The sequence below is a fragment of the Octodon degus genome, unplaced genomic scaffold, assembly GCF_000260255.1.
Source record: "Octodon degus isolate 3935 unplaced genomic scaffold, OctDeg1.0 scaffold00199, whole genome shotgun sequence".
Classification (NCBI taxonomy): Eukaryota; Metazoa; Chordata; class Mammalia; order Rodentia; family Octodontidae; genus Octodon; species Octodon degus.
In genome coordinates this window covers 4,117,904-4,143,683 of record NW_004524775.1, presented here as the reverse complement: position 1 = coordinate 4,143,683, position 25,780 = coordinate 4,117,904, and the positions used below count along the sequence as shown (strand labels likewise).

Genomic DNA, 25,780 nt, shown 5'->3' with positions numbered 1-25,780 from the left:
CACACACACACACACACACACACCCCAGTGTTGAACGTGCTGCTTCTGAGGCCAAGGCTCCATCTTTGTAGCCACCAAACTTCTACTGCTGACCTTGTGTGACTGAGGCACTGCAAGTGGCCCGGGGGGAGATGGCCTTGGGGCTGCCACCCTCACCCAGTCCTAAGCAAACATCTTTTCACCGTCCCTGTGCCTCAGCCTGTCTGCCCATTGTTCACCTACCAACTGCCCCATTTGTAAGAGAAGGCTCAAACAGCAGCTGGAACATAACATGTATGTGCTCAGTCAGGAATGGCTCATCAATATAGATATTTATTAATTATATCTTTGCTTTCAACAGCAAAAGGTGTTAAGTTACTCAAGTATCCCTCAAAACTGTAAAAACCTAGAGCACATCCACATAACACTATACAGCCATAGAAAGGGCAGTCCATCAGCTCTCCACATCAGAAGTGCTGGTTTTCAGAGGAAGTGACAATCCCCATATCGACCCTGAGTGCATGCTCACATCTGGGCATGCACTGGATAGACGCTGTCCAGGAGAAGCAGGGGAACCTGGAAAGAGTTGTGGCTAGGTGCAAAGTGTATGGCCCTCCTGCACCTCCTAGGTGCTGATTGCAGGATACACCACCAACCCTAACCCCAAGGCAAGCACAGCCATGGCAGTGGCAGAGTTCTGGCTGACACCTGTTCTCTACCTCACTGCACAGTCCAGCCACCAGGCTCTTCCCTAGAGCCCATTCTCCAGTCTCCTGGATGTGGTCCTCACTAAAGGCAGCTGCTATATCTGCCAACAACATTTGCTTACTCGAGCTCCTAGGACACTGGGACTCTCACTCATTTATGCAAAAGGCAGGGAGTGCCCCATATCAGCCTGTTTCCCTTTCCCCAGGCCACCAGGAACCTCCCCACACTAGGCATGCAGCACCGGCTCTCCTGGGACTCTGCCTCCCCACGGCCTAAGCTTAACCCAGTGGTGGGCAGCATGGTAGAGGGCAGCACTAGAAGGATGAAGGACAGTGGCAGGCTCAGAGGACAGGGCAGGGAAGAGCCCAATGTGACCATGTTCTTTCACTCTTACTGAGTCCCTGGGTTCATGCAAGAGCCAAGAGGCATTTGAACAGTTAGCTCTGTTCTAGTTATGGTTCTGAAAGAGGGAAAATCAGTCTGGCCCAGGCATCTCTGCATTTTTAGGTGAATTTCTGGAAAACTGCACAGTTAAGTTCATTAAAAATTCACTTATGCACTCCTAGTTGAAAGGCTTTTATTTCAAATCTAAGTTGGAGCTTCCAATTTGACCAAAATCGAAGTTCAGCTAAGAAGTGCAGTATCTCCAGGAAATAACAATTTCATCTTTAGGGAGAAAGTGGTTGACTGAAGTCTCCAGCTCAAAGTATGCACCCCCTTGTTGTTCCCTTACCGAATCAGGAGAGGACTGATCTGTATTCTGTTGCTTGCAGAGATAGCTCAGTGCTGGTGTCTGTGGGGACCGTGACCCTAGCCTGCAGGAGACATGGTGACCACAGGGCAGCTGTGGCCTTTCCTGGGAGCCTGACCTCCAGGACTCATCTGAAAGGTACCCTGCCAAGCGAAGGTGCATGCCTGACCAGGCCTGCCAATGCCCTCCCATGGGCAGCCTACTGGGGGCATCCCAGGACTCATGGGCAGTCCTGGGGACCCAGAGCCTGGGTGCAGGAATGGACCTTTGCACTCTGGATCGCACCCTGCACCTTACTCAGTTTTGTAGCCTCCAGATGGGCTCTCCTCCTGCCTTCTCCCCCACAGAGATCTTTCAGGTACAGAGAGACACAGCTGACCAGCTCCCTACCAGGCCTGGGCGCGACCTGAGCTCTGAAGTACAGGACTTGGGTGCTCCTAGGAGGTCCCAAGCCTCACACAGCCTCCATACCCTGCTTGACTGTGCCCTTTCTTTGGGAGCCTTCCTTTTTCCCAGCCTGGCAGAATCCTCCCCATGGTCGCCTGTGTCCCTGATTTGCCTGGGTGCTATGTGTTGCTCACTATGACCCATGCTCTTTCCCCTCTTCCAGTCAGCACCAACCTTTTGCCTGTGGTCGTGGTGCCCCAAAGGCACAGGCCTGGCCCCAAGAGGTGTTGGAAACTCCCAAGAAGCAAAGCCACCAAGCTGCTGCTAGAGACCAGAAGTCTGAAGCTGACCCAAGTGGTTAAGTCCCCTCCCTTGTTCACTCCATGGCCATAGGCAAGGAAGGCAGAGACCTGAAGTGTCATGGCAAGAGGGCAGCCCTCCTCAAATCTGCCACAGCTGGGAGAGCCTGGGCTGTTGCCCCAATAGTAAAACCCTCATCAGCATAGACCTCTGATGCTTGCCAGGCCGTTTCAGGCCTCAGCACCACACCCGGGCTGCCCTTGATGGGGAAACTGAGGGTCAGGGACTTGAAGTCCTTCCTAAGCTGGGAGGTGGCAGAGGGGGGACCCACAGATGGGTCTGAAGCCCACCACTGGAAGGCCCATGCTGCCACAGGCAGAGGAGGGAGCTCCTCCAGAATGGAGGTGGAAACGGCCTAGCTCCACCCCAGTGGAGACGGGTGTGGGGTTTTGGGGTCCCTAACCACTCCCTGAATAACTGCTGCTATTGGAAGCATCTAGGTGGCAGGAATATGTTGGGCCCAGGGCCCTGCGTGAGCATCTGGGTCAGGCTCTGCTGCCAGCCATGTGAGCTCTCAAGACCAGTTTCAGGGAGACCCACAGGGGCGTGCCACACAGGGCCGTCAGCACAGGGCTCAGCTGCGGAGCTCTCACCCAACACACAAAGCCAGCTTTGTGCAGCATCAACAGGTTTTCAATCGTTTCTTCCAGTCTCTCCTGGCAGAAACTGGTAAGAACCAGCCCCCTCTGGAGTCCACATGCGGTGCTGTAACTGTGCAGGGCTGTAATTGATAGCGCCCCCCTCCATATGTGCAGCGCTCCACATACTGTAACTCTCAAACTCTGGAGCAACAATTTAAACCTGAGCTCTGTCTGCCATCTGGAAAATGGGCCAAGAGATACCCCCCCCCCCGGGGCTGCTGGCATAGTGAAGGAAGGTGCCATATCTGAGACATGCACCTGGGCCTGGCATGATCTGGGTGCCCAATAAATGATATTTACTGTTATTATTCGATGTTTTCAGTCGAGTGCTTCAAAGCCATTTTAATCTATATCCACAACATGTCATCTGAAGGGTGCTCAGTGATACCGTGAAGAAGGACAAACTTTGGGAAGCATTAAAGATGAGCTCTCATGTGGAAACCTAGAATGTAAAAGAGGCCACTTTGGGGGATGTGGGTGCAGTTCCAGGGATTCCCAGAATGAGGCAAGAACACTGTAGCTTAGCAGAGGAAAGCAGGATGTCTAAAGGGACCTAGGGAGGGACATGTCAACTTCACTGTCACGTGGCTTGGTAAATCCTCAGGCTTTGTCCCTGAATGGGAGGAATGGGGTGTTCCAGTGGGCAGAAGGGGAAGACGAATGGGAGGTGGGCAAGCACACACCTCCCAGCTGCCCAAGGACAGGCCGGCTGGGTCTCACGCAGGGGACCTCGAGGGACTGTGAAGGCTATGCAAGGCTGGCACAGTTCTCAGCCACCCTCCATTGATACACCTGCTCCCTCCTGGGCTGTGGGCACAGGGCAGCTACCTCCTGAGCCCATGGAGGTACACACACAGGCTTCATCTATCTCCATAACAAGCACGCCTGAAGACCTGGAGGGGGACCAAACCCTTCTGCCCCAGGCCCCCATACTCATCTCCCATCCGCAAACCTCCTGCTGCCTTTCACTCCCTGTGATCTATCTGCTCAGAGACCTGAGGCAGAGATGAGAATGTCAGCAGGTAGGCTCACAAAACTCTTTTCTGGTAGCCAGCAGAACACAGGCCCTGCAATTTCAGGAAGCACCTGCTGACCAAGCCTTCACAACAGAGCCCTGGTTCCCTCTTCCTTCTGGAGCTTCTACCCCCAGCACCACTTGTAGCTGTACCAGCCCAGAGGCCTTTCCTATCCTAGCTGGCTGGTGCTTAGCCCTGAGGGACAGCCATTCCCAAAGGGCAGAGGACGTGGTCTGGGATGCCGTTCCTTGTGAGGGGGAGTGTTATGTGGCCCTGGAGGGGGAGGCCTCTTTTGGGGAGGTGACTTTTAGGTGAGGACCCAAAACAGAAGAGGCTGGTATCCCAAGGACATGGGACAGGTTGAGCCCACTCCAGCAGAGGCCTTGAGGGAGGAGAGAGGAGACAGAGGCTGGCGTTCTGATGCTCTGGCCAGGCCAGGGAAGGAAGAGGGAGAAGGCTGGCCAGCCTGGCCTGACTTAAGTGGCTCCCGGTGCTGGCAGAAGAGTCTAAAAATGATTCAGTTAAAGGGGATGGACGAGCAGACTCCCCTAAGCTGATCACTACCCTATGTATATGAATCAAAATGTCACACTGTCCCTTATACCAGTGTATACATCAGCTAAAATTTTAAAAGGATATAGTAACAGTGAAGGATCCTGGTGGCCGGCTACCCAGAGGGAGCATTGGGATGGGTGAGTGGGCAGCAGGCAGAGGCTATTTAAGCAGGGCCCTAGCTCCTACCTCAGGAGGGGCCTCAAGGGAGGTGTGTCCCTGCCCTGGGCAGTTGCTGTGGCTGATGGGCAGGTTCCCATCAGAAGAAGTTTTCCATGGGCAGAAGTTTTTTTCTTCTCTGAACCTGCAGGACCCCCATCCAGGCCCAGCACTGCAAGCAAGCTGTGGATGGCACCCAGCCAGGTGTGGGTGTGTGGCCTGCTCCCTGAGCCCTGCCTGCTGTCCCCTCAGGACACAGTCAGGGCCATGTTCACCCCACTCCTTCCAGGCACGTGAGGGCAGCACCATCCACTGCCAGTGCCATGCTTGCTGGATCCCAGTGTGCAGGTTCTCCCTCCGAGCTGCTGGCCATGTCTGCTGTTTGGTTTGTGAGCTCAGGACTGGCAGAGCTCAAGTATGCTCAGGCTGGGCTAACACCAGCAGAGGCAGAAGGGCACAGCCAAAGTGAGCTTCATTTCTGCCTCAGTGGGTGGCTGTTTGTCTCCAAGCCTTCAGGCTGGTGTGAACCCATATGTCCGGTGAAAGATAACAGGAACAGGGCTTCATCGTGTCTGGGGACAGGGCACTTGCCTGGTGGCTTCCAGAGCACTGCCCCCATCAGGTGAGGAGGCTACGGTGGCAAGGATTTGCCTGAGCCCTTCTGTTCTCCGTGAACAGGAAGAGCCTCGAGTCCACGCTCTGACCCACTCTGGTTGCTCTTCTCCTGAGAAACCAGGGCTAAGAGCACTGTTACTTGAGCTGCAAGAGCCCATGTGCAGTGCCTCTACTGCACAGCACTGTGTGATGCCGTGGAGCAGCCAACTCTGGGCCCACACCACCCGACTTTGTGGTGTGGGCTGAGTGGTGGGAGGAGATGAACTAGAACTGACAATCAGGCCAGGATGGGGGAGATGCGGGAACGAGGCTGTGCGGATCTGATAGCCTGAGATGCCGGCTCCAGGGCCAAAGCTCCAGTGCCCCAAGACAGCCCCGGATGTAGTAGGTGGGAATGCACAGGGTCGGGAGGGCCTGGTGCATGGCCTGAGCTTTGGAAGTCCCCCACGAAGCCCAGGATCAGAGTATCTTCCTAGGGCAAAGAGCTCACTCTTATCTGTGTCTCTTTTCCCCAGGGCATGTGGCCATCAGCTCCTTAGGCTAATGGCTCAACTAGGGCCTTACACTGATTTGTCCTCAAGTGCAGAAGGCAGAAGTAACAATGCACCCACAGGTCCAACTCTGAGAGTGCTTCCTATGCATCTACCTTGAAATTGAGAGAGCACCCAGCAAAGGCATGGCCCCCATTCCTCACAAACCATCTTGTGGCCCATAGAGAAGTCTGGACCTACATAAATACGATGCGGTACTAAGACACTCTTCACCAGACTCTAGCCAGTCCTGTCAGGCTGATAGCTTCATTGGGCTGTTAACTCGGGCACCCCTGTGTCCAGCAGGGCTGGAATCAAAGTTTGTGTGACCCAGACAGTGTCATGAGTGAGTTGAAGCCTTTTGCCCTGGGTGCAGGGCCTCATGCTACAGGGATGCCAAGTCAAGGAGGAGCAGGAGCAGCTGCTGGGGCACTGATCTCTGGCAAACATTGGAAAGGACATTACACTTCTGCACACACGAAGAGCCAAGGGGCACGACCTACTCCCATGTGCACCGAACCTGTCTAGAGGACACAGCACAACATGGGGTTAGGACAGGAGGCGTGATGAGTCTTCCACAGACCTGCACCCAGCAGGGCAGCACCGGCCACCTGCTGCTCCCAGCTCAACTCTGCCTGAAGTGCTCTGGGGACAAGCTCACACACGCTTGCTCCCAGGCTGACTGCTAAGTGAGTTCTAGGTCTGACTCTGCCAGATTCTCTGTGCTCTTGGGCAACCATTTCCCTCTCTGCTCCTCAGTGCTGTGGTCTGTGAAATGGGAAAGATGAGTCTCATGCTTTCTGGGCTGTCTTCCGGCTTCAACATGCAGTTTCCTAGATATTGTTGCCCAGAATTCAGATTTAATTAAGATTTATTAGACCCCCCCCCCACTAAACTGTACTTGGAGCATCCCTTCATAAACAACATTTAACTCAGTAAAATCAGAATCCCAGAGGTGTCAGTTATTATCCCCATTCCACAGACCACAAGACAGATTCAGAGAAGCTCAGCATGTTAACTGAAGTCACACATCTAAAGTAGGAAGCTGCGATTTGGCCCCAGGCCCTTCCGTCTTCCCATCCAGGCCCAGGGAATAGACACTGTGAACCCACATTCACCGGTGCCCTCTCCCACCTCTACCCACCCTGGCCCAGGTGGTCCACTGGGGAAGGGCTGAGGGTTGAGGGTCAAGGACTCTGGCCAGGGCAGACACCAGGACCTTAGGGCTGGAGAAGGGCAGGTTACCAGGTTGGACAGCCTAGTCTCTGCTGGGTCCTTCAGCCTGTTTGGAGTTCTGAATGTAAGTGGCTGCCTGCTCTCTGCCTGGGGGTTCCAGCCTAATTAGTTGGTCTTTCCCAGAGACCCACTCTCAAACATTCCTGTGCACTCCCGGCCCCAGAACCATCTCCCAGTGCGCAGGGCTACTTTGAGGAGAGAAGGGGTTGGCTGGGCAGGCTGAGCTGGGATGTCTGTCTTGATAAGGAGTGAGACTTCTAGGGATACATTCAATGCAGCCAGTTTGGTGCAGTTGCGGCTTAAGACAACCTCAGACCCTGGGGCACCTCAATATAGCTCTCAGGTCCTTAGTGTCCCAGGCTGCTCGGGCCCTGTGGATGTCAGGTTCCTCTTAGTGGTAGCATCCGAGGACCCGTTATCATCACCCTCCCCTAAGCAGGACAGACCTTTGAAGACCGCAGAGGGCTCACCTTCCTCCCATCACCCAGGCTGTGTGTGTCCAGGCCCCGGGGCCCTGCGGCTGTGAACGGGGAGGAGCGTCGCGCCCACGGCCAAGACCCGCGCCCCAGCGGCCTTTGGAGCCGACCATGCGGTTCGCGGGGCGCAGGTGCCGCCACACGGAGCTGCACCCAAGTGGTGCTTGAGCGGACGCTCCCGCCAGGGTGACACTGTTTGGCGGGGCACAGCGCGGCGCCCCTCCGGTCTCGACGCGGGTTCGAGGTCCTCGCCCGTCCCTCCCCGCCGCGCACTCCTCAGCGCCCGTACCCTCACCTGCTTCTCCAGCGGCTCCTTGGCCGAGGGCGCCGGCTTGGGCGAGGGCGCGCGGTCGCACACGCAACCTTCCAGCAGGTACAGCCCCGAGGGCCGAGAGCTCGAGTCGCTCTCGAAGTAGAAAAGCAGGTTCTGCAGCAGCGCGAACCACTTGGTCTGCCATTTCGTGTTGTCCGCGCTCCGCTTGCTCAGGTAGCCCTTGCGCGTGCCGTCCTTGCGTGCCAGCAGCCCCAGAGAAGCGACGTGGCCGTCGTTGAGCCGGATGCCCTTCTGCATGATGCTCGCAGGCCGCGGCCGGCGCTCACGTCCTCTCCCCGCGCGGCGGCGCGGCCCCGCAGCCCATCCGCGCGCTCGCGCTCCGCCCCCGCGTCTACACTCGCGGTCGGCTCCTGGATCCGCCGGTTCCGCAGCGCCTGGGCCGCAGAGGCCGCCGCCCTGCCCGGCTAGCCGAAGGCGGGCGGAGCCAGGTGACGCGGCCCGCGAGGCCGTCCCCGCGCGGAAGGGACACGCGCGCGCGCGCGCTTGGCCGGCCGCCCCCGCCGCCCCTTCCCCGGGTGTTCAGAGCGAATCGGATCGGTTTCATCGAACCCGGGGAACCTGGGGCCTCGCCGCCCCTGGATCCCGGGATGTGTGCCCCCCGAGGCGCGGCGTGGCGCAGTGCGGACCCAGGGTCAAGTCCTGCTCATTTTCTCATCCGGCATCTCCGCCCCCCAGGACCGTATTTTCCTAACCCCAGGTGGATAGAAGAGGGTGATGGCGAGATGGGTCCCTTGGCGCCTCAGCTCCGGGCCCTTCGAGTGGCCTCCTAGACGAGGTCTCGGGGCGGGCTGGGGATGGGGGCTTGTTTTACTTATTTCCAGCGGTGTCTTAATTCCTGGCGCTGCCGTGCGGCCGAGGTCCGGCTGAAGAGTTTTTGCAGATGCCCGGAGCCTGAAGGCGGAGCCGGGGAGCCTTCAGTAGTTGCGCGGGCGCAGTGATACCTTAATGATAGATTTTCCGTGCTTATTTTTAGCTCCCATTCGCCTACACAGTTACTCGGCATTTATCCGAGAACGTCACCGCGCCCGCACGCTGCATCCGGAGGCGCGAGCTGGTGCGGATCAGGGAACGCGCGCCGCGTCTGCCGCAGAGCGCAGGGCGCAGGGCGCAGGGCGCAGAGCGCAGTGCGCAGGGCTCAGAGCGCGGCACCACGCGGAGCAGGAGCCGGAGGCTGCAGCGCGGCCAGTGTCCCGGGAACCTGCCTCAACGCGCGCGCACACACCTTCTGGGAAAGTGTCTGGGGCAAGTCAGGAGCGTCCACACCGAGCCCACTCTGAGTGGCCGCTGCCTTTCCTGGACCCACGGGCCAGACCTGTGTTGCTGCTGCTGCTGACTTCCTTACAAATAATGAAACAAAGGGCAGGTATATGTGTAGCGCTGGGGATCCAACTAGGGACTTGTACACTTTAGGCAAGTGCTCTCGCACTCGTTTTTAATTTTGAGACAGTGACCCAGACTGGACTCAAACTTATGCTCTTCCTGCTTCAGCCTGTACAAAATACATGCTATCTGAATCTCATTCTCTGGTTACTTGATAGTATGTGGGAATTTTTTTTCATATTGCCACAAAATTTTTATTTTTATTTATTTATTTTTCAGGCATAGCCTTGCTATGTAGTCCAAGCTGGCCTTAAACTCCCTGGCCCAGGCTGGTCTCAGATTTGCAGCGAGAACCCAGAGCCCGGACTCCTGCCTTTCTACCACTGTCTCTGGATCAAACTTTGTTACAGGCAGAGGCCTAGGGTTGACATGGCATAAAATGAAAAATAAGCCTGAGTTTTACCTCCTCCTGCATTAGAGTCAGGTCCAGCTAATCTGATCTCTTGAATCATTTCACAGGAGTGGGAGGAGAGGTGGGCATATGTGATCTGCTTCTCATTTAGATTCAATGTTCTTCTATGATTATCTGTATTTTTTACTTTTTGTAATAAAAAGTTACTATGGTACATAAGTAGAACCAAGATATGCAGAGACTTTTAGAAATTCTTGGGGCATTTGTAGGAAAACAAATGCACCATGAGATCATAAGGTTAAGGGAAATAAATCCAGCACACAAGCTTAAATATTACATGGTTTCTCTTACAGGAGAAACCTAAGTGATAAATGAAGAGTAAAGTAAAAGACAGATAACAGAAAAAGGGTGATGGATCTTATGCAGATGGGAAGGGGACCAAGGGAGGGAGGGGAAGAAGAAGGAGATGAAGGAAGACCCTAGATGTGTAATGTACGCGTCCCAAGTGTGCAGAATGTAACTCTTGTGCGCAGTAAATATATGCTAATAATTCAAAAAACAGCAGGCAGAGCATTAGCTCTTAGAATATTCATGGTCTATATGGCAAAGTTCTAGAAAATTCTAGCAGTCCTAGAGAAGCACATGTTCTGCTACTATTACACAAGGAATAGCTGGTCCCAAGCCCACATAGACTAGTGGGAAGTTTGTTGTAGAGTCAAAATAAAAGAGGCTTTTTTTTTTTTTTTTTTTTTTTTTGTAAGAGAGGCTCTTGAGGAATGTAATTTAGAGAGGTTTAAAAACCCATTGTTAGCCAGGCATGGGGGCACAAATCTGTAATCCCAGCACTCAAGAAGCTGAGGCGGGAGGATTGCTTTGGGTTTGAGGCCATCCTGGGCAACAAAGTGAGTTGAAGGTCAGCCTGAACTGCATAGTGAGACCCTGTCTCAAAACAACAACAAAAATCCATCATTATTAGGCTGATTTCCAATTTTTAAGTAAAAGAAGAAAAATCTGAGCGGTTTCTTACTGGAGTTGATTAGTCCAAAGTGGTAAATAATTGGCTGATAACTCCCAGAGTAAGCACCCTGCCCCTACAACACTTTCTAGCCCTTGATGGGTGTGCGTGTGGGGGGCTCCCTCAGAGCCCAAGTGCCCTCTGGAGGCCAGCTTAGGCCTGGAGTCTAACAAATGAATCCAGAAGTGTGTGGCTTCTGCTCAGAAGTGTACTTCTACACCCAGGCAAGGCTTGCTTGCATAGTGTTCCAGAATTCTGGCAGTGCCTTTCCAGCCTCCATCAGGTGGGTCTGCTGCTGACATGCTTTGCTGGCTCCTGCATGCCACACGGGCAGGTTCTCTGGGGAGGGAGGCAAGTGTGGCAACATGCACCTGTCTCAAAAGTGGCGCTCTCTCCTGCACACATTCCACTGGGAGAAGTAGTGCTTGGGCCACTCACAGCTCGGAGGAGTTAGGAAGTATAGACTGGCCTCTTAAGGGCAAGGAGGAGATGATGGGTTCCGGTGCAAACCACGTCTCAGAGCAGTGAGCACCATCATCTGACCACTTCCATGTGGCAGGGCTGAATTCATGTGATTCCACCAGTCCTGCCAGCATCACCCTACTCGGCTGCTCTGGAGCACAGAGAGCCAGGAGGGAGATTACTGTCTTCTGCCTGTAGATCTTAGGGTTTCCACAGAGCCTCCTGAGTCATCAGTTCAGGCATTCTATGGCTACAGACTCCTGTCTGTCCCTTTCCTGGTCTCAGCTCCCTACAGCTTCTGAAGCTGGCCCTTTGGGGGGGGGTCACTGTGCTCTGGCTCCCGAGAGATTCCCAGACACACTGTGTTTGATACTGTGTTAACTTGGATTAACACAAGGTTAACTTGGGGCTCCCCATGTGCTTCTCCAAGTGGCTGCTACTTCAGCCTGAATTCAGACCCCTGGTGGTATCTTATCCCTTTCTTTCTGGCATCTTCCATATGGCTCCTAAGCAGCTCCTGAGAGTGTCTAGAGCTCTGGTCCTTCTGAGGCCCGGTGGGGCTTTGAACCCATCTTTCCCCTAAAGCCAGAGCCAGGAGCCTCTTTGCTCCATTTTCTCCATCTTGATGCTGAGGTGTGGGTACCTCTGAAGCCAGGTTGTGCTCCACAGGTCTCCTTGCCCACATGAGGCCTTGTCCCTTCTATGTGCCATGAATTAGTGGTCCGGCCCATCAACTCTAAGATGCGAAATCCATGTGATGATGGCCTTTCCTCTCTTGCAGGTGACACAAAGGTGTCTCAAAGGGGATTTCACAAAGACATACATCTGTTCAGTGACACGATGTCCTTCATCTGCAGAGCACTTCTCCTTTGTCTCAGCTTTCACATCTGTACGATCCCTTGGTTTTCTGATGACAGCATCTCATTGCAAAGGTGCACAATCCTCCCAGGCACCAGGCTTTAGATCTATAGGATCAGGCTCCAGCCGTCATGAGGTTCAGAAGCAGCTCTGGGCTCTGCCTTGGGGCAGTCACAGGGGCCTTGCAAACAGGCTGTGTGTAAAGTTGGGAACTAGATGGCCCACTTTGAGTATTGTCAGAAAGTTTGTATCAGGAGTATTAAAGGAGATATATTTAGGTCAGCAAATGGATGGAGTAGGACTCTAGGACTGGTTCTAATGGGCGCCATCCCCAGCTGGGCTAGACAAAGCGGTTACTCATCCCAGGAGTTGTATGGAGTCAGGAGACAAGAGCTATGATCATCACCACAGGGCCACCAGTATGCTGTGGTCACCTGACAGGTGAGAACAGGAGGAATGGAGCCTCCTTTGCTCCCACAATGTCTCCACTAGGTGGCAGAAGGCAGAGGCGGGAGCCTGCCTGTGAGGTCCACAGAGAGGGTGGCGTGTGGATCTGGACGAGGGCCTGCATCATCCCTAAACTAGACACACTGGACACAGCCTCCCTGGCGAGCCCCCTGCAGGGAGCCTGGACTGGAGGCAGCTCAGACTGGGGCCCACGGAGGCCACGTGTGTGGCTCAGTGCAGCTGGAGGTGATGCTTCTCTGGCTGAGCTGCCTGTGCCAGGCCTCCGTGTGTGGCTCCCAGGCGTGGCTGTCTTGGTTTGCAGCAGGCTGGGAGCGATGCTGTGCACTCTGGACTGTGGTGCTGCACTGCAGCCACTGTGCAGGTCACCAGCCTCCTGCCTTGCCCTGGATGGGTGTAGTGGGCAGACAGGCAACTGGGTGTTTGCTGACTGGTGGGTGGGGTGCGATCATAAGAAGCTCTCGTCTTCTTTAGCTGTAGGCACAGCCATTGAGCCCCTTCCAATGTGGAAAGAGAGTGCCCTGCGTTTTGCCCTTGTTTTTGCCGTATTGGTGCTGTGGGAGGACATGTGTTCCTGGGAGCACCTGTATCCCTCTGTGGCAGTCAGGTGGCTCAGGCAACCTGGAGGCCATTGGTGGCTGTGCAAGGGGTGCTGACTCCACAGGCATGGAAGGGACTGCAATAGGGTGGCCGTTCTGCCCCTTGATGGCAGGTGGAACAGGGCAGGGGAGGAACTGCAGGCAGTGAAATAGAGGAATTTTGGCCATCTTTATATCTTCTCAGGTCACTGGCCACTGGCCACTCTCAAGAAGGAGGGCAGAACTTCAGGGGAACTATGACTCCCTGTGGTGAGCCATAGAAGTTTTATTTATTGTTTGTTTGTTTGCTGGACTTTGCAGTGCTAAGACTGAAGCCAGGACTTTTGTGTTGAGCTTTCTACCCAGCACTTTCATTTTTCTTTTGAGACAGAGTATCTCAGTACTGCCCCGGCTGGACTCAAACTCCTCCTGTTTCAATTGCCAGAGTGCTGGGACCACAGGTGAGGGCTACCATGCCTGGCTCATGTGAGCTTTGGCCAACTTGTGGAGAGCAGAGCTTCGGGACATCCTGGTGTTTCACCAGCTTCATTAGCCACAGGTCCCTGGGGAGGACAGAAGGGTTTGCGGGTTTCCTGGTAAGAAATCTGGCTGGTGGGTGCATAGGAAAGAGCATGGCCTTTCTTTTTTAGGGGCCTAAGTACGAGAGGAGAAGCTGACACCCCTCGGAGCAGTCCTTCCCCACTGGTAGCCTGGGCTCAGGTCCTGAAGGCCCTGCTGAGTTGGAGAGGTGAGGGTCCTGCCACAGTTGTGGTCTTCCCTTCAGCAAGTTACCTTTCCCTGCCACCTGCCTGCTTTCCTCGCTCCACCCTGCTGACTCTGAGGTCCCCACAGGTGCTCCTCCTCTGCTGGCCAGTGCTCACACCGTGACTTCCTCAGGCCAGTGTGACGCTCTCACCTATAGTCAGGCTGTTTCTGTCTTGGGCCGCCTGACAGACAAACATCCAACGAGTACACCTTGCTGCTTGGTCAGGGTTTTGCTTCCCCTTTCTTTCCTGCTGGACCCAACTCGTGGGTGGTGGCAGCCAGTAGGAGATCAAGCCCTGACCATGGGATCTTTTGCTGTGTGATTCCTGCTACCAGTTGCCCAGTGCCTCCAAGATGCTGTGGTCCTGGATGGGCCTCAGCAGAACACAAGGTTGCATTGTGCCCACCCCACCCCTGGAGATAAGGAGTCACTGTCCTCTACCCATTTAAATAGCGCCCAGGGCCATTCTGCCTTCTGTTGTCCTAGGAGATGGCAGGAGGTCACTGATTCTCCCATCCAAGTACTAACCAGGCCCGACCCTGCTTAGCTTCTGAGATCAGATGCGATCGGGTGCACTCAGGGTGGTATGGCCATAGACAGGTCACTGATTCTCTAGGCCAGACCACACTCGTGTTAGGTCTCCCAGCTCAGTTCCACTTACCTTCTCCTGTCTCACCTCATCAGAGGATCACAGGTCGGTTAGAGAAAATTCCGGGACAGCGCTCCGAGGATGACAACGCACCCAGTCAGTCAGGCTTGCCCATCACACTCAAATCTCAGAAGGGGGCTGGGGAGATGGTTCAGTAGAATAAGTGCTTGCCTGGCAAGCTCAGGGTCCTGAGTTCAATCCCCGGTACAGCAAAAACAACAACAACAACAACAACAACAAAAAACACCTCAGGAGGCACCTGGGCCAATGTACACATCCTTTACATTCCAAGAGCCTGGTGGGGTAGAGCCGCTGCTGCTGCTGCTTCCACAGGCTGTGACCTGTGTGCAGTGCTTGCCTTTCTGTCACTTGGAACCTCTTCTACTTGTGCCTTATCTTTTGCCAGCATGGACTTGCCCTGGGCACAATGTCCTGTGATCTTCGCTAAATGAAGCTGCTCACACTTGCAAGTAGGTGTGCGCTTGTCAGTTCTCTGCGCATCTTGATAAGCACCCTAGCCGTGCCTGAACATTCAACACTAGCTCTCTCTCTGCCTCCTCGGTGGGACCTCGGCTAGGCAGCACTTCCTCCCTCAGTGCCACTCCCTGGCAGCTGGAGTGAACTGTACTTCCTTTAAAAAATGGCATGCCTGGAAAAGTACTCCAGGTCCTTCTTGTCTGGAGCAAACAAGCAGATGAGACAAACCAAACACAGTGCCAAAAGTTTATTTCAAAGGTGAGGAGGACTGAAGGGGTAAGGGAAGACCAAAAAGAGTATAGAAGCAAAGTTAAAAGTGTACCCTGCCTCAGCACAGGCAGCCTATGCTGCGGAGTGGAAATAGCAGCCCCTCACGGAGTCTGAACCTTGTGGGGGTCTGGAGAAGTTCTAGCGGGTTCTGGGAGCTTATGACGGACAGGTCCCCCTACTCCTTCAGCCAGCTCTGCCAGGCCCCACCTGTGTGTCCCATGGATGTGGCCTCTGAAGTCTGTTCTGCTCCATGGCTCTGGTCTCAAGCTCTGGGGAGGCTGGGGTAAGGCTCCTTGCACTGTGGAGCAGGACTCCCTCTTCCCTATAAACAGCCCTCAGGAGACAGCAGGTGTCCCCCATTTTCTTTTCCACTGGTCCCAACCCAGAAGTGGAAGCCCCTTCTTGAGGACTTACTCTCTGTGTGAGTTCTCCTGATTCCTTCTGATTTCCCCATTTTATGTAATAGGAAATGATTATGTAATAGGAAAACCTAAAATGGATAGTTGTTGTTGTTGTTGATGGTGTTTTTTTGGTTTTGTTTTGTTTTGTTTTTTTTGCAGAACCGGGGATTGAACTCAGGCCCTTGTGCTTGCCAGGGAAGCGCTTATTCTACTGAGCCATCTCCCCAGCCTGGATAGGGTTTTGAATGGTGGTAGTCAGACTGTTTGTTCCTTTCTGGTGCATGGTTTGGAAGGGTGTGTTCAGGTTTTCTCCTTTAAATATGATGCTAACTGTAGGATTTGAAAATAAGCATATTTTATTAAGTTGAAGAATTTCCTCTAAATTCTTAGTTTTCTGAGAGATATGGTCATGAAATGATAAAAGGCTGAACTTTATCAAATGATTTTCCTGCACCAGTTTAAAAGCTAATTTGAGCTGATGATATGGTAGGTTATTAGTGTCCTAAATAGTCAGCGTGTTCAGTGACCTTTGAACACTGAGGCACCTCACATTGTCAGGGCTGGTGTGCACAAAGGTCCTTTTGACATGTCACTGAATCCTGTTTGTTAATATTTTATTAAGGAGTAAGCATCTATAGCTGTGAATGATAGGGTATATGTTTTTATTTTGTGAACTGTTTTTGTCTGATTTTTCTGTCAGGTAAATATTAGTCTGAGGTAATGAATTGGGAAGTATCAGTAAGTTGGACATAAGCACGGTCATTATTAAAATGGCCTGTGAAGAGCACGAATAGACAAGCTATAGCTGGGAGAAAATATTTGTAAGCCACATAGTTGAAAAAGAGTTCCAATCTAGAATATATACATTCTTCTCACAACTCAACATTCGCCGCCAAACAGGACAATTAGGAACTGCCACACCACAATTAGAAAATGTCATGCACCAAGAACAAGCAGCTGGCAAGGGAGCCAGGGAAGACGCTCACAGGTGCAGCTGCTATGGAGACGCAGAGAAGACTCAGTGAGCTACCGCTTCAAACCTTTTAGGGAAAATGAAATTAGGAAATGATAATGGTAAATTCTGGCAAAGATGTGAAGAAATGATCTCTTCTACACTGCTGATGAAAATACAAAGTGGCACAAACATTCTGGGAGTTGGCAGTTTTTGCAGAAATAAACGTGTGCTTACTATAAGACCAAAAATCACACTCCTGGGCATTTATCCCAGAGAAATGAAATTTCATCCACATAAAATGTGTGCAGAAATGCCAATATCCACTTTATTGCAACTGCCCCAAACCTGAAAACACCCAGGATGAAATTCAGCAAGTGAGTGGTCACTGTGCGACCCTGACACACTGTGGAACACTTCTCAGCAACAGAAGGGACGAGATCGTGTGCGTGCAGACCCTGCAGAACTCAGGCAGGTGCTAGTGGAACAGGGAAAGCACTGTCGATGCCACTTATCAGTGCTGAAAACACAAGGGCACCACAGCGGGAGAAAGGCGAGCAGTTCCCTGGATTTTAGTACCCAAGGGAAGCAGGAGAGAGGTCTTCGTAGTGATGAAACAGCCCTGCATCTTTATTTTTATTTCTTCTTCTTTTTTTTTTTTTTGCGGAACCAGGGATTGAACTCAGGATCCTACGCTTGCCAGGCAAGCACTTATTCTACTGAGTTATCTCCCCGCATCTTTGTTACAGTGAATCCTAGAAGCTCACATGGGTAAAGAGTTGGGAGCAAAACCCAGGCCCTGCGCTGACGTCAGTCTCCTAGCTTCCCACCATCCTGCAGGGACACAACGCTTAACACTGGGGGATGGTGGAAGGGCACAGATGGACCCTCTATCCCCTTCCTGCTGCTTGCTGTGAGTCTGCAGTTGCTTCAAAGTAAAAGTTAAAACACGCGTGTGTTAGGAAACAACTGGTTCTGGTTTAGCATAAACGTTTTCTAGGTCTATTGTTTGTGTCCTTAGCTGTGAAAAGTTGATTAAAATTCCATCTTACACGTTTAAATTAATAATGTTTTACCCACCAACACAAGTACAGAGCTGTCACATTGCTGCTTTCCAGTGTGTTAAAATTCGTTCCGCGGCATATTTAAAAATGTGTGCTACTGGTCAGCTACTGTTTTCAAAGCTCTGCCTGTACTTCACGATTTAATACCTGTGCCAAGGCAAGGGGCTGGCTTTCTGCTCCTCTTGTCCTCAAGGCCTTCGCCTCCTGTCTTGCACAGCGACGCTCGCGTGGGCGCTGCTCATTCGTGCCGGCCGCCTGGGGAGAGTCTGGCCCTGGTGGATGTGAACCTTACTCTCCCGCAAGCGCCGCCTCCAGCCCCAGCACAGCCTTGCGCTCATCCCCACGCTGTGCGAGCTGTCCATTGTGGCACGGTCCAGCTGTGGCCTACTTGTCATTCACCTGCCTTTGCCTGTGCCTGCGGCTCCAGGTTCCCGCCCTGCACCTGGGCCCCTGCTGCTGATACCCTATGTCCTTCTCCTGCGAGGTGCCCCTGGCTCTGAGCACCTGCAGCTAGGACTCCTGTGGACAGGGAGAAGAGCCTGCAGTCTGCTCTCGCTCAGTTGGTGGTATGGCTAGCAATGATCATTTAGGTTGAAAGTGGTTTTCCCACATGCTGTGAAGGTGTCCTTTCACACGTCCCAGCAACTAGGGGGAGGGGATGAAGGCTGTCTTCTCCCTCCTGCCATCTGATTTTACTCTTAGGAAACTGGGAGCCTCTCTTCACTTGCTGATGTTCTGAACTTTTGCAGATGTACAGTACACAGACTTATGAAATTTAAAAAGCCTTTCTTTTCTTTAGGCCATCAGTTCCGGAAGTGTCTTTTGTGGCTTCAAAGCCAAGAGCCAGCTGTTTGTTTTCTTCACTCTTCCCAAGATCATTAATGCCACTGACCACTGGGGGAAGGCTGGAAGCAGTCAGACGAGAGCCAGCTGGATGGACGGCAGGAAGAATGGTGCAGTCCCAGGTGTCAGGGTGGCACTGTGTACCACTGTGGGCTGCTGCACAGAGATCTGAAAGAAAAGCAAGACCAGGAAGCCAGCCTGAGCCCTGGAAGCCACTCGGTCCCCAGCCTGTGAGTGCCTCGCAGTGCAGTCCCCTGCCCACAAGGAGAACCCACTTCAGTGACCCACACACATAGGAAGCCTGGAAGCAGATGGTGGCTCCCTGGTTATGAGGGGCCCCGCTTCTCCCTGTCTTTTTTCTCTCACTTTATTAGCATGTTGCTTTCCTCTTCACAGTCCAAAGATGGCTGCTGGCACTTGAGCCAAAACAGTCAAGTTACAGGCAAGAAGAATAAATAAAAGGGCAAAGAGTTTGCTGCCTGGCTGACTTTTTTTTTTTTTTCTGACTTTTTCAGAAGTGGCTTCCTGGAAGACCTCCTAGTAACCCCACTTTACCTTACTGGCTGTTGGGAATGGGTGTCAGAAACAGTCCTCAGCTGGAGATCCTGCTGTCCGGAGGGGCTTCCAGAGCTGAGGAAGAAGAGGAGAGCAAGGACTGGTCCATGCAGCTCTGGTGCTTTCTGCGAGTGAGGAGTGCTTCTCTTCTCCCTCTGCTTCCTGATACCTGGACAGGGTGTGGTGCTGACCGTGGTGGTTCAGTGGCTCTGACCATGCCACCCTCTCCTTGTCCTAGCCCCCACATCCACTGTCATAGCAGGATAGAATGGTGCTGACCACCTATTCCTGTTTAAGACCCGAGTTCTGGGGATGCTGGGCCTCTTTGACAGCAGTCCTGAACAGCATCCTGGCTGGCCATGGTCAGAAGTGTCCCTAGGCGATGGGGTTTTAGTGCTAAAGTGGGAAAGCTCTGGGTAACCAGGAGGGATCATGACCCTGGGGGAGCCCATGGAGATGGAAGCCTCCCAGGACCCTGCAGTCCCAGCCTGTCTGAGCCTCAGGGTTTGCTCTGTGGACTGGGTCCATATCAGCTTGACAGGTTGCCAGCGGGGTGACAGGAGTCTTGTTCATGAATGTTTCTTGCAAACATGGCAGCCTCCAAATGCGAGGCAGCTTTTTTCACCATGTTTGTCTTCCTCTTGTGGTCTGATCTGCACCACATTCTGCTAGGCAAGATGATCCCTAAAACGTTGTTTCCTTTTGCTCTGAGCCAGAGATGCCTGAGGTTGGTGCCTTGGAGGTTGGCAAGGCCTGGCTACAGCTCTGCCTCCTCACAGTCTTGTGTAAGAAACTCCCACAGTTTTACTTTTATAAATTGGATCAGATCTGGTTCTGAGATTCTGGGCACCCTGGCTGAGGCCCTGCTGGAGCTTCTTGCCCGAGGGGGGCCAGGACGCGCTGTGCCCTCTGGCCCCACGTGGCTGCAGACAGAGGCTCCTGCTCTCATCCACATGGCCTTTCCTGAGCAAGCACAGCTCCTCCATGCAGGCTGGGCTCTTGAAGCCCAAGAGCTCTGCGCTGAGCCTGCTAAGGCCCAGGTGCCCCTGAGCCAAAGCTGGAGTCCCTGTGAGCTGGTGGGTGCTGTTTGGATTGTGAATGGTGTCCTATGTTCTTGGTGTCCCCAACAAATAATTGATCAGGATACATAGAGACAGGAGCAAAAACAGATTTATTAGCAAGGACACACTCTTCGGCAGGGAGCCAGGCAACAAAAAGAGCTCCCGGCCCCTGGAAGCCACCAGTCAGAGCCTCTGTGTGACTTCCAGAATGGTGATTCACTCCAAGCCCCCTTTGTCTATTGGAGGGGTTTCTGTCCCTGCATGGACCCCATGTAAATTGGATCAGATCCCACCAGAGGTTACTTCCAGTCATGCAGGACATGCTGCAGCACATGAGCCGCAGGCATGGCTGTCCTCAGATGTGGTGCCCTGTGGGGTTTCTAGAGCACTGTACCTCTAAGGCCCTCAGTGTGTGTGCCCTCCTAAGTCCTCTGGAGCTTGAGAGCCAGCTTCCTGTTTCCTCTTCCCTCAGCCTCCTTTGCCTGGGAACCTCTCTTCTCTGTCTCTGCCCGCCCAACTGAGGCCAGCTCTGAACACCAGGACATAGCTTGCATCTCCATCCCTAGGATGGATGTCAGGGTGTGACCTCAGTTCTCTCCAGAGAAGGAAGGCAAGGCCCTTTGCATCTTGCTGTATACCTCTTCTGGTCCTGTGGCACAGCACAGGCCCTGTGTGCCACCCTGCATGTTTGCCTTTGCCTGTGGCTCCTGTCCAATGGTGATGGGCAGTGGGGTAGAGGCGCGTCAGATACCCCGGCACCCACTCGAGCACCCTAGTCAGGGCCCAGCCCCCATCTGCCTGGCTTCTGTGGCTTTTTATGTAACCAGGCACTAAATATTCCAGCAGGGAGCCTAGCTCTGAAGAATTTCTCATTTTCAGATATTTATGTCTTAAACTGAAGACCAGATCCCGCTGCTTCTCCTCTCCCGTCATCTTGTGGCATTGTTAGCTGCTTTTAGAACTGCATTCTGTAAGCGAATCTGGCAGCTCGTCACAGGTGAGTTCTAAGTCGCCAGTGACACTTGAAGGAATGCCCAGAATAGCTCAGCCAGCTGGGGAAAGTGCAGACGCACATCCCGAGGGGAGTGGTGGGGAGCTTGTTTGTGAGACTCCAGGGAGGGCACACCCCTCCTCCACGGGGTGAGAAGATGAGTGTCAGCTCTGCTGCTTGTCACCCTCCTGGAAGGAGGTGGCGGGGTTTGTGCTCTCGTGCTGCAGAAGAGTCTGCCAGGGCATGGGGAAGGGTGAGCCTGAGGGAAATCAAATAGGACAGAGCTGGTATTGTTGGCATGCACTAGACAGGGAAGCCACAGAGTTGCTGAGAGATGCATCCATGCATGCACTTATCCAATGGGTTTTAGGGACCACCTCTGTACTGGGCCAGAGAGGTATTCAAAGATTAATGAGACAGGACTCTCACACTCTGGGATTCCTAAATCTAGTGGGAGCAGCAGACCCTTAACCGAGGGGTGTCAGGCATGTAGGACTGTCATGTACAGTTGCTCATGTGCTTCACTGAACAAGGATGCTAACCTAAAAGGGCAAGTGAGTCTGAAAATGAGCCTCTGCTCTGCTTTGCAGGCCTTCCCTGTGGGGAGTGGGCTTCTCCTGGAGCAGGGGAACCTGGGTAGTGGTTAAACCTCTGTGGGTACCAGGCTGGCTGTAGGACCCCAGCCTTACTTTTAGTGTCTGATTCTAATCCTAGATGGCAGCCCCCTGCCTTGGGCTCAAGACTCTACACACCAGGGCCATGCTCTCCTCCCTGGCCAGTTCCCCTCTTCACGGCAGGCTGTGACAGGGCCACTGGGGTCAACTGGGAGCTGGGGGCTGGTTGAGGAGGGCCCTGGATCTGCAGAGGCAGGAGGTTCTAGTGTGGGAGAAGGGAGCAAGAGCCTGAGGCTCTAATTAGGGCAGAAAGGTGGCCTGAGCCCCAGGTCCAAAGGATGCTAAGCTGTCCAGGGTTAGAGACGTCCTGGGGCTTCGGCAGAGCAGGGCAAGAGCAGGACCAAGACGCAATGTGCAGTTGAGCCTAGGCCCTGGCATGACCATGCTGGGCCTGTTTAGTGGCACCAGGCAGCCAGTACCTGGCTCAGGAGTCCAGTGCTGGGGACCCAGGAACAGTGCAGGCTAAGGACATGGGGGGGAGTGCATCCTTGACAGGCTGCAAGCACAGCCCCAGTCCTCACTCTCTGGCTAGTGACATGAGACAAAGGATTGACTTTCTTTCTTTCTTTCTTTCTTTCTTTCTTTCTTTCTTTCTTTCTTTCTTTCTTTTTTTTTTTTGGAACCGGGGATTGAACTTAGGCCCTTGTGCTTGCCAGGGAAGCACTTATTCTACTAAGCTATCAAAATGGAGTATTATTCAGCTATAAAAAGGATAAATTTGAGGCTTTTTTATATTTATTTTTTTATTGAGAAATAAATATGAATGAGACAGTTTCACAGCTGATTAATAGGACAGTTTTTTTTTCAAATCAAATTAGTATGATAGTTTCAATATTTATCCCATTGCATGTTTTTTTCCTAGTGGTTAATTGCTGTACAAGATGCGGACATGATATCTTATTTACAAACACCATTAGAACAAATCACTCTATTCATTAAGAGAATGTAACTATATATCTATCCTAACCACTTTGAAAACACAGATACAAAATGGACATTCATCTGTATACCCTTTTTTTGTTAAGTTCCATTATTTGAATATTATAGGTGTGTTAACTCAGCAAAATATTCTAAAAGAGTCCAGTAGCCCATAATAGTATTGGGTCTTCCACTTGACTGGCAATGTCAGAAATTGTTGACCTGAGTCCCCTACAGCTCAACATAACAGCATGGCTTTATTTCTTATATTTCGAATTCATACTTTTCTACTGAATGGTTAAGACCAAGGTAAAGCAAGACCTATGCAACAAGAGTTGTAGCTTTAGGGTCTGGTAAGGTCAGTGAAATCCCCTCAGGATTTATCCTGAGATCCTGTACCTCAGATTGTAGAACCTTTGTCAGTGTCAGCCATGTGGATGAGTCACGGCCATTGCTTGGCCAATGTGCTCTCTGTGAATAGGACAGTTTTGATAGTCAATACACTGTACATTGTTATTTTCTTAGTGGTTATCCATAGTACAAGAAGCAGACAGGATATTCTGTCCAAACACTGTTAGTACACCTCTTTCTTCTCATTGAATTAACTGAAAGCTGTAAATTTATCCTAACTATTTTATATATATAAATATAAAATGATCTTTCCTTTGTATCCTTTTTTTTTTGTTCCATCAGAGGTGAATATTCTATTGGCATCTAAATACTAGAGGTGTTTGAATTCAACTAAACAATCTAACACTGTCTATCAGTCTAATATTAGTGGGTTATCCTCAGAAGTTATTGACTTGAGCCTTTTACAGCTCATCGTATGAATATGGATTTACTTTATATACCTCATTTTTATACTTTTCTGCTGGATAGTTAAGACCAAGATACAGCAAGACCTATATAACAAGAAATGTAACTTTTGTATCTGATAAGTTCAGCCAAGTACTCTCAGGATTTATCCTGTAGCCCTGTACCATCTTTTGTACAGGATTAACTTTCTTATGTCTCCATTTTCTTGTCCCTAAATGGGCACGACCATCCCCACATTCAGTGGTTGTGATGGAGTTGGGTGTCAAATCCCAGAAGGGACTAACTTGTGCAGACTGTGATCAGTGTGGCTCCTGCAGCTTTGAACAAAATCCTCAGAGCATGGCTGAGCACAGCCTGAGCAGCTTTGCAGCATGAGGAGAGGGCAGGTCACCTGTCCCCAGCTCCTTAGACACCACCTTCTGCCCCACAGCTTGGGAAACAGGTGTAATGCCTCATAGTGTAGCCCCTTATTTTATTAGAAGGAATTTGGAGTGAGCCCACTACCAATGTCATCCAGTGAGGACAGTGATTGCTATGTTTAGGCCAGGGGCAGACCAGACTGCTGCTCTGGTTGTCAGCACAGTGTCAGACTCTTGCAACAGGTTGTCAAACTGGGATTGGACAAAAAGCACAGGAGATCAGAGCTGAGATCAGAGTGGGAATCCCATAGCTCTGTGCAGAGTACACTAGAAGAAAGCATGGAGGACGTGGAGCTCTGGGAGTTCCAGGAGAGTGCAGACAGTGACAGGAGGGATGTGTGGCTGCCCCAGGGACAAAAGCGCTAGAATAGCCATTGTGTCCTTGCAAAGTGCCATGTGACCTTCCTGAAAGCCTGCAGAGACACTGAGTTGGCGAAGGCTGAGAGGTTGGGAGGTGGCAAGGTGGAGGCCAGGTGAGATGTGTGCGGTGCGGTACCTGGCCTCCTGGAACCTCCTGAGCCCTGGCTCTTGCCAGCTGGGTGTTGGACCTCACAGCCCTCAGTGCCCCCCAACACTTGTTCCTGGTTTGTGTTTACCAAGTTTTCTGTTGGTCTCTTGGAACTCTTAGGCCAGCGTGTGCTGTTCCTGCCAGCCTGGTTCTGTCCCTGTGAGGACACCCTGGGAGTTCCATTGCAGTGGAGCTGCCTGAACCTTGTGGCTTGTGTGCTGTACCTTCCTTGTGGACTTAAGCTCCTTGAGGACTTTGCCTCTCTGGTTTGCTGCAGGGCTTAAAAGGTGCCTGCTAAGGAAATGTCAGCACTGTCCAGAGGAAGAGTGGATTGGGCTGGGAGAAGGGGCAGTGGCCACATGGACGGTGTTCCTGCTCCCACACTCTCTCACCTGGCAAGTAGGAGGTGCCAGGGATGACAGACAGAACCAATGAATGAGCAAATGAGAGTCCCAAGCAAATCCTTCCCAGAGTGCAATGCTCCTATCAGCATCTACACATGGCTACTATGGTGTCCTTGGCTCAAGCACCCATGGTCTATCTGAGGAGCACAAGGTTAGAAACCCAAGCAGCCTGGGTGCCTCGTTATTCTACTGGGGAAGGCTCCAGGGCTTTGGACTGTAACAGGGGTGGTATGGGGCCCCAGGAGTCAAAAGCCAGATGCTGGCTAAGGAAAGAAGTGGAGTGACAGCAGGGCAGCCACCTGTCACCTGGGAGCCTGAAACTAGAGTTGGTCTAACAGCCAAGTGGTGATACAGAAAGGGAGGCCACAGGCTGGTATAGGACTGGAGGTGGCTCCAAGGGACCATTCCATCTCAAGGTCCTGTGCAGCCCAGGGGGTCCCTGTGCTGGCCTAGCAGGTCTAGCAGAGCTGGAGGCTGGTGACCAGGCCACCAGGCTCACATGGTGGGAGGCAGCTCTCCAGCTGAAGCCCATGAAAGCATAGGCTCATGCTTGGCCACACAGGACCGTGTACAGCTTCTGGTTCCTGCTGACTCACTCAGCCTCTCAATGACCCCTGTGCCCACCCCTCCACTGGTGGCTGGGCCCTGGGACAGACCTGGACAGGGTATCCACATGAGAGCACAGCTAGGATCTGCTTAAGCTTCTAGCCCAGAGTCCCAGAAGAACTCCTTTATTCTCTGGCTGCTGAGGCAAACAAGTAGGACCAAGGAGAGGACGGCAGACCTCCAGGGAGGGAGGAAGGGACACCAGCTCCACAGCTGGTGATGAAGAGGCAGCTGGAGGCCACCTGTCACTTACCAGGCCTTCCAGATGGGGCCTGCCCTTGTCCTACCTGAGGCCCTCCAGTGACCACCTCAGGTGGGGAACCCAGGAGCCCCACAGGAGTGGAGTGCAGGAGGCGCTGGCTGTACCCCAGGCCCAGAGGCTGGGCTTCTCTGTCCACTTCTAATTACCAGGGAGTCACCCAACCTACCAGAGCTGTGGTCAAACATTGCAGACATGGCAGAGGTGGCACTGGACAAGCACCTGTACACGGGTCCTTTCTGCTTGACTCTCAGTAGTCATGGTATTGGAAAGTCCAGGCTGAGCCACTGGAC

The 25,780-nt window shown here is 52.6% G+C and overlaps 1 protein-coding gene and 1 long non-coding RNA gene across 2 annotated transcripts in view; one reads left to right on the top strand and one right to left on the bottom strand.

Moving 5' to 3' along the window:
• The window catches only part of Rasgrf1 (Ras protein specific guanine nucleotide releasing factor 1), a 99,704-nt gene extending 91,682 nt beyond the window's left edge, over nt 1–8,022 (bottom strand). The window contains exon 1 of the mRNA XM_004644463.3: nt 7,706–8,022. Coding sequence (XP_004644520.1) covers nt 7,706–7,981 — 276 coding nt within the window. The 5' untranslated portion in view covers nt 7,982–8,022. The remainder of the gene's footprint in view (nt 1–7,705) is intronic.
• A 6,905-nt stretch (nt 8,023–14,927) lies between these two features.
• On the top strand, nt 14,928–18,737 carry LOC111813561. Its single transcript, XR_002818785.1, has 3 exons — nt 14,928–15,004; nt 17,119–17,282; nt 18,233–18,737. It is a non-coding gene; the product is annotated as an uncharacterized LOC111813561 (long non-coding RNA).
• The last annotated feature ends 7,043 nt before the right edge of the window (nt 18,738–25,780 follow it).